Source organism: Mesoplodon bidens (assembly GCF_964165515.1).
Source record: "Mesoplodon bidens genome assembly, chromosome: 3".
NCBI classification, from domain to species: Eukaryota; Metazoa; Chordata; class Mammalia; order Artiodactyla; family Ziphiidae; genus Mesoplodon; species Mesoplodon bidens.
In genome coordinates this window covers 54,959,629-54,976,736 of record NC_138178.1, presented here as the reverse complement: position 1 = coordinate 54,976,736, position 17,108 = coordinate 54,959,629, and the positions used below count along the sequence as shown (strand labels likewise).

The following is a 17,108-nucleotide window of genomic DNA, read 5'->3' as shown; positions in this document are numbered from 1 at the left end:
TCTGGCCACTGGGGCAGGATAGATGGGGCCTCAGTGTGAGTTCTGGGCCAAGCAAGGACACCTAGGCAGGAATCATGGCCTAAGGAGCTCCACTTTGCCAAGCCCTCACCTTGTAGGCTTCCCTCCTCCCACTACAGAAAGAGAAGAGAGGGGTGCATTTGGGAGGCTGGGGAGACCTCTTTCACATACTCTGGGGTTCCATAGAGTAGAGGCCTTGGAGAGCAGCTGATTACCCTGACCTTGACCTCTGGTCCTCTGGTTTACCTTTCCCCACCTTCCTCTCCTGTCTACCTTGCTCTCCTTATCTAGACTCTGTGGTCGGGTAGCTTCTCTTGCCTCCCTCCTGACCTCTGGTGAGATTCTTTGGAGCTGTCATTTCTTCTTTTCTCTCCTTTCTGCAGTGTTTGTTGTCAGCATCTTATCAAATCTTGTAAGAGCTGGTGGGGGCCTCAGAGCTCACTCAGTCCAAACTCCTGTTGCACAGGTGGGGACACTGAGGTCCAGGGTCACTTGGGTCATTGCTTGTCCAAGATCGCACATCAAAATTAGCAACAGAGCCAGCACTAGGCTTTTGACTCCCAAGTTCTTGTTTTTCTCCTGTTCTTTGATCAGGCTGTTGTGGCTCAGCCTTTGTCCATGGACCAGCAGAGTTCTCAGGGGCTTCACTCAGTTCAGAATTTGCCTTCACTTAGTTCAGGCTAAAGCTGCTTCATGGCTTGGCTCTGATAATAATTGGACCAGACTGGGTCTACTACAGGATCTATGGGCCAAAAGCTGGGGTCCAGGAGGGAGACCAGGCTCCAACAGAAAAAGCAAACCGGCTCTGTGCCCCAGATCTGCTTAGGGGCTGTCCCTGCTAAACATCCTTCCTCCACCATCCTCCTCTCCCCCAACAGCTCCTGTCCAGGATGATGCTCAGAGAAACAGAGCTCCTAAACCCTTGTTTGTACACACACACACATTCACACAGAGAGAAAGACACAGACATACACACATACAGCATATACACAGGCACAGACACACACAACCACACACGCACAGCTCTCTGGATAAGAGTGTGCACGGCTACACTGTGGGATCATTTCCATACAAGCCTCTTTCCTCTGAATGCATGGATACATCTCCTCCCTATGGTCTCCCAGTGCCCAGCCTGGAGCCTGCCCCCAAACAGGCGCTCAGTGAGGGTGTGTGCAAAGAGTGAGCTGACACTGGTGTGGAGGGCCACACGGGCCAGGCCTCCATCTCCAGGCCCTGCATGAGGCAGAAAGCCCAGTCCAGGCCAGATGAGCCTGAGACACGAGGCAGGCCTTGGAAGCTCCTGCTGTCTCCCTGGCTCACCCCTCCCCATCTTCTGCCTCCACCTGGTACTCTCTCCTTGTGTGGTCCGTTAACCAGCCGCATCAAAATCACCTGGGAGCTTGTTAGAAATGCAAAGTCTCGGTCCTCACCTCAGACCTACTGAACTAGAGAGTCTGGGTGAGGGGCCCAGCATCTGTGTTTTAACAAGCCCTCCAGGGGATTCTAATACATGCTGAAATTACAGAACTGCTGCCTGTGACGACAGGCAAACTCATGCTGCAGGGGAGGCGGGTGAAGTCTGGAAACACAAGCAGCTGCCTGTGCCACCTATGGGTAAGGCTGCTGTTCACTGCTGGTGGCACCCGTACCCAAAGTCAGCCACACGCACACACACGCACATATGAGCATCTGGCAGGATCTCAGAGAATCCACATTCAGGAGCTCCTCTCAGGTCCAATGGGTATAGGCAGGTACCCAAATGGAAGCAGGCAGGGGTAAGGAAGAACTACTCTCATCCTATGCCCCACCATTCCTCTGTCCCTTGTCCCCTCTGAGGTTCCCTAAGTGCTCCCTCAGGGGCCACAGAAGCTGAGTAGTTGCCCAACTCAGACCAAGCACCCCCAGCTGAGAGGCCAGGTAATCTGTGGCCCTAAGAGAGCTTGGGGTATGTGCTAAGGCCAGCAAAGTTCTTTCTCTGCATAGGTGGGCCAGGGCCGGGGCCATGCGGGGGATCAGCAAGCAAAGCTTAGGCAAGAGCATCCCACCTCCTGAGCTATGAAATGCTGCCCACATGTAGAATTGCCCTTGGCCGCTTCCCAGGGCTGCTCAGTGCCCAGCCGCCTCCCCACCCATCCCTCTGCTCTGGCCTATGGAGCCCCAGGCAGCTGCCCACCTGGCCCATCCCCAGGCCCTGCGGCCTCTCCCTCTGAAGATCTGGAAGCGAAATCCGGGCCCCTGGAGTCTGCAGGGGATGTGGGGAGGGGTGGGGAAGGCCGAGCTTCCTCAGGCTTGGATCTAGTTTCGCGGCCGCTTCCCGTGGTGCATTGCCACAGGCTGAGCCACCAGCTGTGCTATATAAGGCCCCGTGGCTGGGCTGCTGGGGAGAGGAAGACCTGGACCCCCCAGCTGAGGAGTCCCGCTCAGGACACGGTGAGCCCCACTCCTATTCTCCTCAGCCCATCCCTGCACCCCACTGCCTGGCTCAGCTATTCCTGACCACCCCTTATCTCCCCCAGAGAAGACTCCCCTTTCTGCTTTGGAGTTCTCTCCTTTCTCCCATTGACCCAAGGTCTTTTCCCTCCCCCACCTGAGGATAGGGGCCCTCAGAGGGTCCCAGTCAGGATCTCTGTACCTCTGGGAGCTCTGCTTTTTTCCTGCGGTCAGCCAGTCTTCTTTATCCGAGAGTTCTGGGACCCGTGGGATGGGGAGCCTCACCCACAGAGCATATGCTGAGGAAACTTCCATGGGCTGCCAGATGGGAAATGGTTTTTCCACAAGGTGCCTCAGGCCACTTCGGCTTCCCAGACAGTTGCGGAGCAGTCCCAGACTGAATGCTGTGCAGGCCCACGGAGCGCTCAGCCCTCTGCTCAGAGCCTGGGAGCGTGGCGTGAGACACACAAGAGCTGGAGACCTCGGGGACACCCGTGCTCTGTTCTCTGGGCTGAGAAACAGGTGGTGGTGGAGTTAGTGGGCTTAGAGCTGGATAGTCTGCAGCATGGGATTAGTCTGTTCTTCTTCCGGGACAACAAAGTGCTATTTTTTTAAATAAATTTATTTATTTATTTGTGGGGTTTTTGTGGGGTTTTTTTGGCTGTGTTGGGTCTTCATTGCTGCGCGTGGGCTTTCTCTAGTTGTGGTGAGCGGGGGCTACTCTTCGTTGCAGTGCGTGGGCTTCTCATTGTTGTGGCTTCTCTTGTTGTGGAGCACGGGCTCTAGGCGCGCGGGCTCCAGTAGTTGTGGTACGTGGGCTCAGTAGTTGTGGCTTGCGGGCTCTAGAGAGCTGACTCAGTAGTTGTGGCGCACGGACTTAGTTGCTCCGCAGCATGTGGGATCTTCCCGGGCCAGGGCTTGAACCCGTGTCCTTTGCATTGGCAGGTGGATTCGTAACCACTGCGCCTCCAGGGAAGTCCCAACAAAGTGCTTTTGAATCTTTTTTCCAGAAAGGAGGAATCTCCCTTTTCTCACCACACCCTGGACTTGGGAGGTTGAAGGGAATCACTTTTGAATTTCCAGGCACTGGTCAGATTCTGCGTTGGCCAGAGCTCTGGGGAGAGAGAAAATTGAGCGGGAGCCTGGGCCACTCCCCCTGCATCCTTGCCCTATTGGCAGGCCTGCTCTCCTCTCCCTGCTCCTGCAGCCTGTAACCCATGCTCAGCAGTTACTGGGGGGCCCTAGCCTCTCCCAGTACATCCCCTCTGCTCTCCCTCAGCAGGCTTCTGAGGGAGGCCCAGGAGCAGCCAGGCCAGAAACTCCCAGCCAGGCCCCAAACAAACAGGCCAGAAATGTGTTCCAGCTGCAGCCAGTGCACGTCTGGGAATGTGTTCATGGAGGTGGTGTGTCTGAAGCATCTGCACCCTTCAGCTGGCCTGCCCTGTGAGGCGCCACTGTAGTCGGGGCAGGGGCTGCATAGCCTTAATATGTAAGCCTGTTGTGTGAGAATGGGAGCCCCAACAAGGGGTAGCAAAACATGCCCCCAAGCCCGGGTCTGGAAAGTGATTAATGAGTCACCCAGAGGCTGCCGCGGGTGAGCCCAGGCCCCTCCTCATTGGCAAGGAAACTTCTCACCCCTACTGTCCCTTGTGTCCCATCTTGATGTGGGACCCTGGCACCTGGACCTGGGGTTTGAATCCAGGTCTGCCTCATGTGAACTCAGAGTCTGACTCTGTGCATCTTGCAAGCCGCTCAGATTTGCAATTTGGGCAGGTGTCACTCTCACAAGACTTCATTCTGTCCACCTTTTACCCTTGATAGGTCAAGAAATAGTTCTGCTCAAGCCCTAAGAGGTGACTCAGAGAAGTGGAACCCGACAAGCTTTGTTTCTTTGCAGGTCAGTGATCTGAGAAACTTCTCAGGGGATCACGTTCCAGGGACAATCCGACTCTGTGAAGGGACCCTCACTCAACTCCTGCCACGTCCCCCACGGGACCTGGAGGAAAGATGGTGGTGATCAAGGCCTGCGTGTTCTCCTTCCTGGTCCTAGAGGTCACCTCTCTGTTGGGTACAGGCTAAGTATCTACTGTCTCTCTAATCCCCCACTTGTCATAATGAAGTCACTATGGTCTGGGACCCAACTCTGCATCTGCCTTAAGCCACAGCAGTGGCGCTAAGACCTGAGGCTGGTTTGTCTATTTATTCATAATTTATACCCTGCTTGCTTTCCTAAAGGATTTGAGATAAGTCCCAATATTAAAACTCACAGAACAGAATCTTTTAAAAGAGGAGCAGGGCAAGTGTCACTCAGAAGGCAGAAAAAAGATAAGAGGGTTACCACAGCCCCTGAGTGTTAAATTTAGCTCTGAGCTTTCTGATAGCCAAAGCAAACGGGATCCCTGAGTTCTCACAGCCAGATTTTTGGTTTTAGTTTCATGAAAATTCATTTAGACCCTGTAACCAAATTTCTCAGAGACACCAGAACCCCTTCTGGTCTCCTTGTCCTCTGACCCCATTCTCTGGTGACACTGAGTCCTCAAGGGAACACGTGGAGAGAATTTGCCTGGTGGGCTCCCCAAGGCTTCTAAGGATCAGAGCTCCCAGCACTATCCTGTATACTCTCTCCCATCTCCCCTTCCTTTCCTGATTTCTAGCCACATACTCAGGTAAAGCAAAAATATGCTCAAAATCCTCTCATAAAGCAGCGAGCACTGCAGGCTTTGTGACCACAGATGCAGGAACAAAGGCTGTCTCAGCATCTTGCCAAACCCTACATGTGCCCACCTCTTGCCTTGCTCTTTCTACCCTGACAGCTGCTGTTGGGGAAGATGATTAACATTCAGCCATCTGAGGGGAAATCAGATCAGTTTGATTAAAAGAGCTCCTAGCACCCCACTTAAGCAGCAAAGAGAATACTGATTTGGCGGCTCTCTCACGTGAGAGTTAATTACCTTCCAAAGCTTCTGCAGTTCTCTGCTCTCCTTTCTCCTTTCCATTTTGGACCCCCCAACGCAGCCTCCGGTGGCGTGGGCCTGGAGCCTCACTGCCTGTGGCCCGAGGTCCCTATACCCTTCCTCAGGCAGACTTTGCCAGCCTGGGGTCAGAAAATTAAAGGACCACTCCTCCAGTTAGGCCCTGTGAGGGTGAGGGCGGATTCCCAAAGCCAAACTTTGCCAGGAGAAGGGAAATGGACATCTATGGTCCAGGTCTTGAGCTAACAGGAGTTGCTAACACTTATTCAGCAAACAGTCTGTGCTATAGGCATTGTTGTAAGCGGATTTGATGATTGAGCTTATTTAATCCCTACAATCCTCTGAGATAGGAACTATTATTATCCTCACTTTATGATGAAGGGTCAGATGAGTGAAGTATCTGGCCCAAGGTCACAGAGTCAGGAAGTGGCAGAGTGTCTGGGGCTCACAGTCTCCATCTCCGTATACTTCAGAGATGTTTACTTTGTGTTACCTCATGGAATCCTCATGCCAACTGGACCACCCTATGTGCAGTGGGAACTAATATCTCCATTTTACAGATGAGGAAAGTAAGGTTCCATTCTGCCAAGAAGAACAGGCTCAAACCCTAAAGTAGGAGCCCCAGGTGCTCAGCAGCATCCCATGGTCCCTTTCTAGAACAAGAGTGAAAAGAGAACCACCATTTGTTGACCATGCACTGCATGCCATGTCCCTTTACCTTCACCATCACCCTGAATATGCACCAGGACCCTATGATGTGGTGATTGTTGATGCAGTTCTATTTTATGGGAAACATTTAAAGGAATAAAGCTTTTGTGAAGTCACACAGCCAGTAAGTGGCAGAGTGGGGATTTGAACCCAGCCCAGTGCTAATGTTCCATCCCCCACATCACACTGCTTCCCTATGTCTTGAGAGGCTAGTAGCAGGACCCTGCTGGGCCCCTGTAACTGTTTTGGCCTCTCATTTATCCTCCTGGCCCTCAGGGAGGCAGATGATGCTCACTCAGTCGGTGAGAAGAGCCCAGCCTGGGAAGAGGACCTCAGGCATCTTTGCCAAGCCTGCTGACCCCCTGGACAGTGAGTTGTGGCTGGAGCAGGGAGTTACTGGGGGGACGGTTTTTACTGAGCTTGCTAAGAGGATCTCTGCAGCCAGGCAACAATGTCAGGGGTCCATAGAAACCCACTTTTTTTTTTAATTTTCAAAAATGTTTTATTTATAGCTACTTGGCTAATGGTCATGGTTGTAATATATATATATATATATTTAGATAGCATTTTTTAACATCTTTATTGGAGTATAATTGCTTTACAATGTTGTGTTAGTTTCTGCTGTATAACAAGGACCTAGAGTCTGTCATACAGAGTGAAACCCACTTTTAAAAGGCATTTGGGGGGCTTCCCTGGTGGCCCAGTGGTTGAGAGTCCGCCTGCTGATGCAGGGGAGACGGGTTCATGCCCCGGTCCGGGAAGATCCCACATACCGCGGAGCGGCTGGGCCCGTGAGCCATGGCCACTGAGCCTGCGCGTCCGGAGCCTGTGCTCCACAACGGGAGAGGCCACAACAGTGAGAGGCCTGCATACCGCAAAAAAAAAAAAAAAGGCATTTGGGGACTTCCCTGGTGGTCCAATAGTTAAGACTCCATGCTTTCCACTGCAGGGGGCGTGGGTTCCATCCTTGGTGGGGAACTAAGATCCCGCATACTGTGCGGTGTGGCAAAAAAAAAAAAAAAAAAAAGGCATTTGGCCTACATCTCTGTCCAGGCAGAGGGACCAAGTATATAGGATGGCTCAGAATCATGCAGCCGCCTGATAGCTTCCAGAAATGCTGTAGGGCTTGCTGGGGCCAGAGCACAGGCTGGCAGGGAGAGAGCGGGGAGATGAGGATGGAGAGATACCGGTGGCCAGCTCACCAGCACCTGAATGCCTGGTTAAGAGAGTTAAAGCCAGGAGTGACGTGGCCCAAGCCACGTGGAGAAAGCTCACCCTGACTGCAGTGTTTGGAGACGGGTGGGGATGGGTTCGGAGGAAGCTGGAGGTAGAGACCCAGGCAGGAAATTTCTGACATAGTACAGCCAAGGCTGCTGAGAGCTTTAACAGAAGCTTTGGCAGTAGGGTGTAAGCAGAAGTATAAGAGATTGGAGAGATGCTGGAGAGAGAGATGCGATGAGGGCCTGAGACCAGTGAGGGGCGGGTGAGGGGTATTAGGGATGACTTCCAGGGCTTGAGCTCACCTAGAGCTCCAGGGCCTGGCTCCTCTCCTACCTGGCTCTCTCACTCAGGTCCTGGGGAGTGGACAACATGGTTCAACATCGACCACCCAGGTGGGCGGGGTGACTACGAGCGGCTGGATGCCATTCACTTCTACTACGGGCACCAGGTGTGTCCTCGGCCCCTGCAGCTAGAGGCTAGGACCACCGACTGGATACCCGCAGGCAGCACTGGCCAAGTGGTCCATGGCAGCCCCCTTGAGGGCTTCTGGTGCCTCAACAGGGAGCAGCGGCCCGGCCAGAACTGCTCCAATTATACTGTGCGCTTCCTCTGCCCGCCAGGTGAGCCTGACCAGTCCCCACCCGCTACCTCCCACCAGCCTCAGCAAAGGGAGAGCCAGGACCTGCGTCTGGCTACGGAAACTCTGGTTGTCACACACATACACATGCTTTGACTCCATAATAACCCATCAGTGTCATGAGAACCATAATCTTCCCAACAGTGTTCTGTGTGGATGGGTAATTTCCTTTCAATCCACTTTACTGAGTGCATGTGGCACGGTGGTGAAGACCACAGGCTCTGCAGTTGGGCTGCTTGGTTTGAATCTGGGCCTACCATCTCTACTGTGTTCCTTAGACAAATGTTCTGAAGCTCTCTGAGCCTCAGGTTTCTCACGTGTAGAACAGGGGTAATATTAGTAATCCTTCGTAGGGGTTTTTATGAGGATTAAATGAGATAATGAATGTAGAGGGCTTAATGCAGGTGAACGTCCACTAAGTGTCAGTTTCTATGTTAGTTCTTCTGTGCCAGACACTGCTAGTTATCTCCATTACTCAACCTTTACAGCTGACCTGTGAGGAATCTCCATTTTGACAAGTTATTCCAGGTTCAGGGAGTTTAGGTAACTTCTTGGGACGACACAGCTGATAAATGGAATGCTGGAGTTTAAACCCATGCCTGTATTTGCAGAGCCCAAGAGTTCGTGCCCTTTCCATCTCCTCTCCCCACACTGGATTATTCAGAGCCAGCTGCAGGCCTGCCCGCTTCTTGGATATGCACGCTCCCCTCCCGGGGTCCTGCCAGTGCTCACGGCCTGACCCTGCAGGCCCGGGAGGCAGTGGTGGTTGTCTGCAGTGGGAGCTCAGGCTGAACAAGGTCTCCTGAGTGAGGTCTGAGGCCTCCATTCTTGTACACAGGCCTCAGACCACAGGTGAGGAGAGGGGGCAGAGGGGGCTTGATGTCACTGAGGCCCCAGGCCCTGACTTCCCAGGGGGCCCATCTTCAGGAGCATGGGTAAAGGGTAAGATGGTGCTATCCCTGCACCTCCTAGGACAGCGCATCAAACCCCCAGTGCTTGGCCAACAAGTCCCTCTCAGGGCCACCCCTAGCCCATTCGGTGTTTTTGTAAAACTTAGAGACACCACTTCCTCAAGACTCTTGATGTCCATCTGTTGGAAAAATCATTGCAGGAAATATGAATATCAGTGACATCTGTGATGTAAATGGAGGGCCTTGCTCTCTGAGAAAAAACAGCCTCTGGGTCAGATTTCCTGACAGAGTCCCTCTGAGAGGGAAGTCAGACCACCTGCTGATCCTGCTTTGCAGGATCCCTGCGCCAAGACACAGAGCACAGCCTCTGGAGCCCGTGGTCTCCCTGGAGCAAGTGTTCTGCTGCTTGTGGTCACCCTGGGGTCCAGACCCGAACACGCACCTGCTTAGCGGAGACGGTGTCACTGTGCAATGATGCCACCGAGGAGGGTCGGCTCTGCATGGAGCAGGCCTGTTCAGGTACTACCCCTGCTCTTGGTACTGGGCAGGCATGGGGCTGGGGCTGAAGCAGCCTAGAATAGGTTGGAGGGTCAGACTCCATTCATTCATCAAGTATTAACTGAGCATCTATTACGTGCACCAATGGGGGATGTAGAGGATAATGTGGGAGCATAGTGTGTGGTCAATTATTATAGCTTAGGGGAATTGAGGAAGGCTTCCTAGAGGAGGTGTCCTGAGCTAAGTCTTGAAGGATGAGTAGGAATTAGTCATGCAGGCTGACTAAGGCCTAAGGGGGAGAGGAAGCATATGTGAGTCCCCAGGCTGGGATGTGACTGAAGGAGGGCCAGAATCCACACACGCCCTCCTGATGTGGCCCCTTCTTCCACAGCCTGTGACCTGACCTGCCCCATGGGCCAGGTGAATGCTGACTGTGACGCCTGCATGTGCCAGGACTTCGTGCTGTATGGGGTTGTCTCCCTCCCTGGGGGTGCCCCAGCCTCAGGGGCTACTGTCTACATCCTGACCAAAACACCTAAGCTATTGACCCAGACGGACAGCCGCGGGAGGTTCCGCATCCCTGGCTTGTGCCCTGATGGCAAAAGCATCCTGAAGATCACAAAAACCAAGTTTGCCCCTATCAGGCTCACAATGCCTAAGACTAGACTGAAGGCAGCCACCATCAAGGCGGAGTTCATGAGGGCAGGTACTTAACTTCTCTGGGATAGGGCTGGGGAGGAAGGCTGGACTTTTAAATAAAAGGATTACAGTACTAAGAGCTGGCTTTCCAGGTTGCCCAGAGTAAAACTCAAAAATCCCCAAGTCCCAGCATCATCTGCCAGACCCCCCCATTCCTTCTCTTCTCTCTTCCCCTCTCCTCTCCTGTTATAGTCCCCTCCACCCACACTGAGTCACGCTACTCCTATCTGTTCCTCAAACACACAGGCACACTCTTGCCTCAGGGCCTTTGCACTTGCTATATACTCTGCTTGGAGTGTTCTTCCCCCAGATATTGCAATGGCTTGCTCCCTTAAATGTATGAGTTCTTTCCTGGTCACCTTATCTAACATAGTCAATTACGATACAGTATAACGTTTAAAAGGCATAGAGAGAGAGGCTGGGGGAATTCAGAAATGGTGCAGAATGGCCAGAAAATTCTGCTGGAGTCAGCAGAGCAGCCAGCTCTGTCTCAATGGCAGTGTTTGGGAATCTTGGCTGGTACAAGGTCCTCTTGGTTCTCCACTGCCTCACCCCGATGCTGCCCGAGAGGCCATGGGAGCAGGTCCCAGGCTGAGTAGATGGAGGGAGTGGACTCCATTCTGGACCAGCTACTTATTAGGACCATTAGAGAGGGGCTGGGTGGTGTGTGTGAAGTTGTACAATTTTAACGCATGTCAGAATACCTGAGGGAGCAAGGCTCTGGAGAACCTGTGACAAAGATTAAAACCCAAAACACCATGTCTCATCTTCTGTCTCAGAGACACCATACATTGTGATGAACCCCAAGACAAAAGCACGGATTGCTGGGCAGAGTGTGTCCCTGTGCTGTAAGGCCACGGGGAAGCCCAAACCAGACAAGTATTTCTGGTGAGTATTCTGCCAGCTGCCTGGCTCAGTTCTCCTCTTGGAAACCAGAGCTTTCTTGCATTGGGTCTGGACTTATTAATCATGGCAATAACCAATAGAATAAAGTTACAAGTAAGGCCCTGGTGCAGAGCCAGGAAACGGGCACTTACAAGTGGGGGCCAGTAGGGTTGAGGCCACCCAGACAACGAGCAAGCCCTGTTGTTGTCCTATCAAAGCTGGGGTCCCCCAGAGCAGCTCTGGTCTTGGGGTCCTGACTCATATCCTTGGGCCACAGAACCAGGTTCCCAGGCCCTAATTTCCCAGACAAGGGCAAACAAGGTCAGTGTCCCCAGTGGCTGTCCTTTACCCTTCACAAACATTTTATAGCCATTATCTTGTTTGATGCTCTCAACAATTCTATGGAGTCAGCTAGGAATCACTGCTCCTATTTCATAGAACAGGAAGCTGAAACTCGGACGTGAAATGATTTGTCTAAGGGTCCATAGCCAGTTAGTGGTGGGGCTGAGACTCAGAATCGAGTCCCCTGACTCCCAGGCCAGTCAGTGTTCTTGAATGAGCTGAGTCAGTGGTGGTGTTGGCATCTGCAGGGACCCGTCCACCATCTGCCTTGCTCCTGGCACTGTCCCCAATAATACCAGCCCTCCTACTGCCCCCTCAGGCTGTCCCTCTCCATCCCTTGCAGGTACCATAACAGCACACTGTTGGACCCCTCCCTCTACAAACACGAGAGCAAGCTGGTGCTGAGGAATCTGCAGCGGGACCAGGCCGGGGAGTACTTCTGCAAGGCCCAGAGCGACACTGGGGCTGCAAAGTCCCATGTTGCCCGGCTGACTGTCATAGGTAAGACTGTCAGGGCCCCGGGGAACCCCTGCTACAGCACTGGGGAGCACCCCAGTGGGCATTCCTGGGCAGTAAAACCTTGGGCTTTTCTGGACTGTGCACAGTGCTGTGCTCTCTGGGGCACAAAGATGGCACAGACCTTGATCCTACCCTCACAGAGCTGCCACTCCAGGATGGGTGGAGAAATAAGAGACAAGTCAGTAAAGATGGAAAAATGTAGTTGAAACAGGAGATAAGGAATTGTGGACTCTATAGATGAGAGACAGAGACTTTCCAGGTGGGAGTGACTATGGCTGGTTGCTTGAGGCTTAAATAGTGGTTCTCAGCCTTGGCTGCCCACTGGGATCATCTGTTGAGTTTTCTAAAATACCGACGCCTGGGTCTTACCTCCAGAGAGCCTGATTTCATTGGTTTGGGATGTGGCCTGGTCACACACAGGTTAAAATCTTCCCCAGGTAATTCTAATTTGCAGCCAACGTTGTGAATCCCTGGTCTTAAACGATGGCCAGGGTCTGTGTGTATGGAGATGGGAGCATTCCAGATCAAGGGGCCAGCATGAGCAAGGTATAGAAGTGGGAAACTGAGGGGGCTTTACAAGAGAGGGTGACCTGATTAAAGCTGGTTTCTAGATGTGAGCTGGAGGAGGAGAGACTGGAGGCCAAGACCAATCAGGAAACTGTACTTGGAAAGTGAGGGAGAAGGAGGATATCTTAGTAATTGGCCTAAACAAAACCAAGCAAAAGGGAGAAGAAATTTTGTTGGAAGGATTTTGGAATATTTCAGAGACTCCAAGAAAGTTGAGTAACACACCTCAGGACAGGCAGGACACAGGGCACTTGAACCCTGGCAGAGGAGATGTGGAGAGCTGTCAGCAGTGGTTCCCAGCTCATTATACCAGTGCTCCCTGCTTGTCACAGTTATTCTTTCTTTCTTTTTTTTTTTCAGTTATTCTTAATACTTTAAATTTTAAATATTTTCAATTAAAAATATTTTTTACTATTCTAAAGTTAAATTTATAAATAATAACTACATATAATTTCCAAATATATATGCACATGGCCCTAATAACATAAAAGGGAAATACAAAGAAAATAATTTTAATACAAAATAGTATATATTTCAATATGTAAGTGCTTTGGCATAATGACACAAGAACATCAGCCAAGAGGTCAGCCACTTGCACTTGAATCCAGTCACCATGAATGTGACAGCTACAAATGCTGATGGATACAGGGGCATCATTTCACATTCCTTGGGCAATTGTTATAGGTACATGATTTTTCTGAGACAAGAAGCAATTCTTGGTATTTTTCCAAGCTAAACAAAGTACAATCTTAGCTTGATTTATATGGTAGCTGCATTCTTGAAAAATTCAATGTATGGTAAAGCCATGTAAAAAAAATACTAGGTTCCGGGCTTCCCTGGTGGCGCAGTGGTTGAGAGTCCGCCTGCCGATGAAGGGGACATGGGTTCGTTCCCCGGTCCGGGAAGATCCCACATGCCGCGGAGTGGCTGGGCCTGTGAGCCATGGCCGCTGAGCCTGCGCATCTGGAGCCTGTGCTCCACAACGGGAGAGGCCACAGCAGTGAGAGGCCTGCGTACCACCACCACCACCACCACCAAAAAAAAAAAAAAAAAAAAACAGGCTCTGATAATTTTAAACAAGTTTTCCACCTACATGAATGTCTATAGAATATGTGAAAGTCAAACAGGATGCAGAAGAATTCCTTATGAGAGACAGTGTCAGGCACTGCAGAAAACAGAGCTGCAAGGCCCCCTGCCCACTATAAGTCAGTAGCACTGCCAATATTGGTGGTAACTCAAAACACCCTCATGAATTTTCAAGACCCCTCCAATTAGGACGATTACTCTACTGGTCTCAGCAGCAAACTCTGTTCCCTGTGTGTGAAATGGAATTAGTAATAGCTGTTCTATCTGCCTCAGAGGAGTTCTGTGAGAGTTGGGATCACACAAGTACTTTGAAAACCCTAAAGTATGGCAGAGAGGGGAGGTTGAGGTTCCCTTTATGTAGGAAAAGTATTTGCATTTAATATCCGAACTATTTCCCTCCATAGCCCCTGATGAGACTCCTTGCAACCCAACCCCTGAGAGCTACCTTATCCAGCTGCCCCATGATTGTTTCCAGAATGCCACCAACTCCTTCTACTATGATGTGGGTCGTTGTCCTGTCAAGACCTGTGCAGGGCAGCAGGATACTGGGATCAGGTGCCAGGATGCTGTGGAGAACTGCTGTGGGATCTCTAAAACAGAGGAGAGGGAGATCCAGTGCAGTGGGTACACGCTGCCCACCAAGGTGGCCAAAGAGTGCAGCTGCCAGCGGTGTACGGAGACCCGGAGTATCGTTCGGGGACGCGTCAGCGCCTCTGACAATGGGGAACCCATGCGCTTTGGCCACGTGTACATGGGGAACAGCCGTGTGAGCATGACTGGCTACAAGGGCACGTTCACCCTCCATGTCCCTCAGGACACTGAGAGGCTGGTGCTCACATTTGTGGACAGGCTGCAGAAGTTTGTCAACACCACCAAAGTGCTGCCCTTCAATAAGAAGGGGAGTGCGGTGTTCCATGAGATCAAGGTGCTTCGGCGGAAAGAGCCCATCACCTTGGAGTCCATGGAGACCAACATTATCCCCTTGGGGGACGTGGCTGGTGAAGATCCTGTGGCTGAGCTGGAGATCCCATCCAAGAGTTTCTACCGGCAGAACGGGGATCCCTACACAGGAAAAGTAAAGGCCAGTGTGACCTTCCTGGATCCCCGGAATATTTCCACAGCTACTGCTGCCCAGAGTGACCTGAACTTCATCAATGATGAGGGAGACACCTTCCCCCTTCGGACATATGGCATGTTCTCTGTGGACTTCACAGATGAGGCCTCCTCAGAGTCACTTAATGTTGGCAAGGTGAAGGTCCACCTCGATTCAACCCAGGTCAAGATGCCAGAGCACTTGCCCATGATGAAACTCTGGTCACTCAATCCAGGTACAGGGCTGTGGGAGGAGGAAGGTGACTTCAAATTTGAAAGCCAAAGGCGGAACAGAAGAGAAGACAGGACCTTCCTGGTGGGCAACATGGAGATCCGTGAGAGGAGGCTCTTTAACCTGGATGTCCCTGAAAGCAGGAGGTGCTTCATCAAGGTGAGGGCCTACCGAAGTCAGAGGTTCTTGCCCAGTGAGCAGATTCAGGGTGTCGTGGTCTCTGTGATCAACCTGGAGCCCAGGACTGGCTTCTCCTCTAACCCCAGGGCCTGGGGCCGCTTTGACAGTGTCATCACTGGCCCCAATGGGGCCTGTCTGCCTGCCTTCTGTGATGACCAGTCCCCTGATGCTTACTCTGCCTACGTCTTAGCCAGCCTGGCTGGGGAAGAACTGGAAGCAGTGGAGTCTTCTCCTAAATTCAACCCAAATGCAATTGGTGTCCCTCAGCCCTACCTCAACAAGCTCAAGTACCGCCGGACAGACCATGAGGACCCACAGGCCAAGAAGACAGCTTTCCAGATCAGCATGGCCAAGCCAAGGCCCAACTCAGCTGAGGAGAGCAATGGACCCATCTATGCATTTGAGAACCTCCAGGCATGTGAGGAAGTACCTCCCAGTGCGGCCCACTTCCGGTTCTACCAGGTTGAGGGGGATCGGTATGACTACAACACGGTCCCTTTCAACGAGGATGACCCCATGAGCTGGACTGAAGACTACCTGGCATGGTGGCCCAAGCCAATGGAGTTCAGGGCCTGCTATATCAAGGTGAAGATCATGGGGCCACTGGAGGTGAACGTGCGATCCCGTAACATGGGGGGCACCCACCGGCAGACAGTGGGAAAGCTATACGGAATCCGGGATGTGAAGAGCACGCGGGACAGGGACAAGCGCAATGTCTCAGCTGCCTGTTTGGAGTTCAAGTGCAGTGGGATGCTCTATGACCAGGACCGTGTAGACCGCACGCTGGTGAAGGTTATCCCCCAGGGCAGCTGCCATCGAGTCAGCGTAAACTCCATGCTGCATGAGTACCTGGTCAACCACCTACCACTGGCGGTCAATGACGACACCAGTGAGTACACCATGCTGGCACCCTTGGACCCACTGGGCCACAACTATGGCATCTACACTGTCACTGACCAGGACCCTCACACGGCCAAGGAGATTGCGCTTGGCCGGTGCTTTGATGGCACATCTGATGGCTCCTCCAGAGTCATGAAGAGCAATGTGGGAGTGGCCCTGACCTTTAACTGCGTAGAGAGGCAGGTGGGCCGTCAGAGTGCCTTCCAGTACCTCCAGAGCACCCCGGCCCGGCCCTCCCCCGCAAGCACTGTCAGGGGAAGAGCGCCTTCAAGGAGGCAGTGGGCAAGTCAGGGTGGCCAGCGCCGGCGCAGAGGGGCGGCCTCTCTGAGGTTTTCTGGGGTTGCTCAGCAGCCTCTGAGCAACTAAGGCTTGTGGTACTTCCCTTCTCCCCACAGCCATTGTGAGACTGACACCCAAACTGTCACTCGGTTAATTTAAGCCCATCTGTTCTAGTGCAACTTGTTCGTTTGTTTCTTCATTCCCTTACTTACTGTCTTTGTCCCATGATACTGATTGGCATGGAGCCCCCAAAATGTCAAAATAAAACCTCTTTGCCCTGTTCTTTACAAGAAACACAGGAAATTGGCCATGGGCAAACTCTGTGGCTTTGAGCATTCTTCATTTAGTGCCATACATAGAAATGTCCTTCATTTTCTTTTTTGCATGGTTTTGCCCACCTCTACAATAATGATAATCTGATGTTGAAGATCAAATAACCAATATAAAGCATATTTCTTGGCCTTGCTCCACAGGATGTAAGCAAGGCCTCCATCACAGTTCATACATATAAAAGGTGGTGAAATATTTTTACTTGAATTATAAATAACATTTATTTCTTTGATGAATCTGGAACTCTAGTGCACGTTCAGTGTTACACTGTTGAATACAGGGTAATCATAGTTCCTCTACCAAGTCTGGAAAAAACATCTCCTGGTATCCACAACTGCCCTAGGTTGCTAATTAGCGTGTTTCCCTTTATATTTGCTTTTGTTCTTTCTAGAAGCCCAGTGCGGCCCAGAACAGATGTCAATAAATGCACATTTTGTACTTGATTTTGAGTTTACTGACCTGTCTTTAAACCATTAAACTGAGCCAACTGCTCAGAGGGACAGAGGGGTCTCTGGAAAGTGGTCACCAGGTGGCATGAGGCACAGTGCCACCTAACCCTAAGTTACAGGGCTGGGTGACTAGGCACATATTCTACTGGTCAA

The 17,108-nt window shown here is 51.8% G+C and overlaps 1 protein-coding gene across 1 annotated transcript; it reads left to right on the top strand.

Annotated features, from left to right (window-relative positions):
- Positions 1 to 4,420: 4,420 nt before the first annotated feature.
- On the top strand, positions 4,421 to 16,864 carry CILP (cartilage intermediate layer protein). The gene is given in 12 exon segments (XM_081227994.1): positions 4,421 to 4,516; positions 6,405 to 6,497; positions 7,700 to 7,969; positions 9,234 to 9,416; positions 9,787 to 10,101; positions 10,874 to 10,982; positions 11,665 to 11,822; positions 13,898 to 16,210; positions 16,213 to 16,281; positions 16,284 to 16,324; positions 16,326 to 16,379; positions 16,382 to 16,864. Coding segments are annotated over 12 exon segments (3,726 nt in total). The 5' UTR covers positions 4,421 to 4,455; the 3' UTR covers positions 16,442 to 16,864.
- The last annotated feature ends 244 nt before the right edge of the window (positions 16,865 to 17,108 follow it).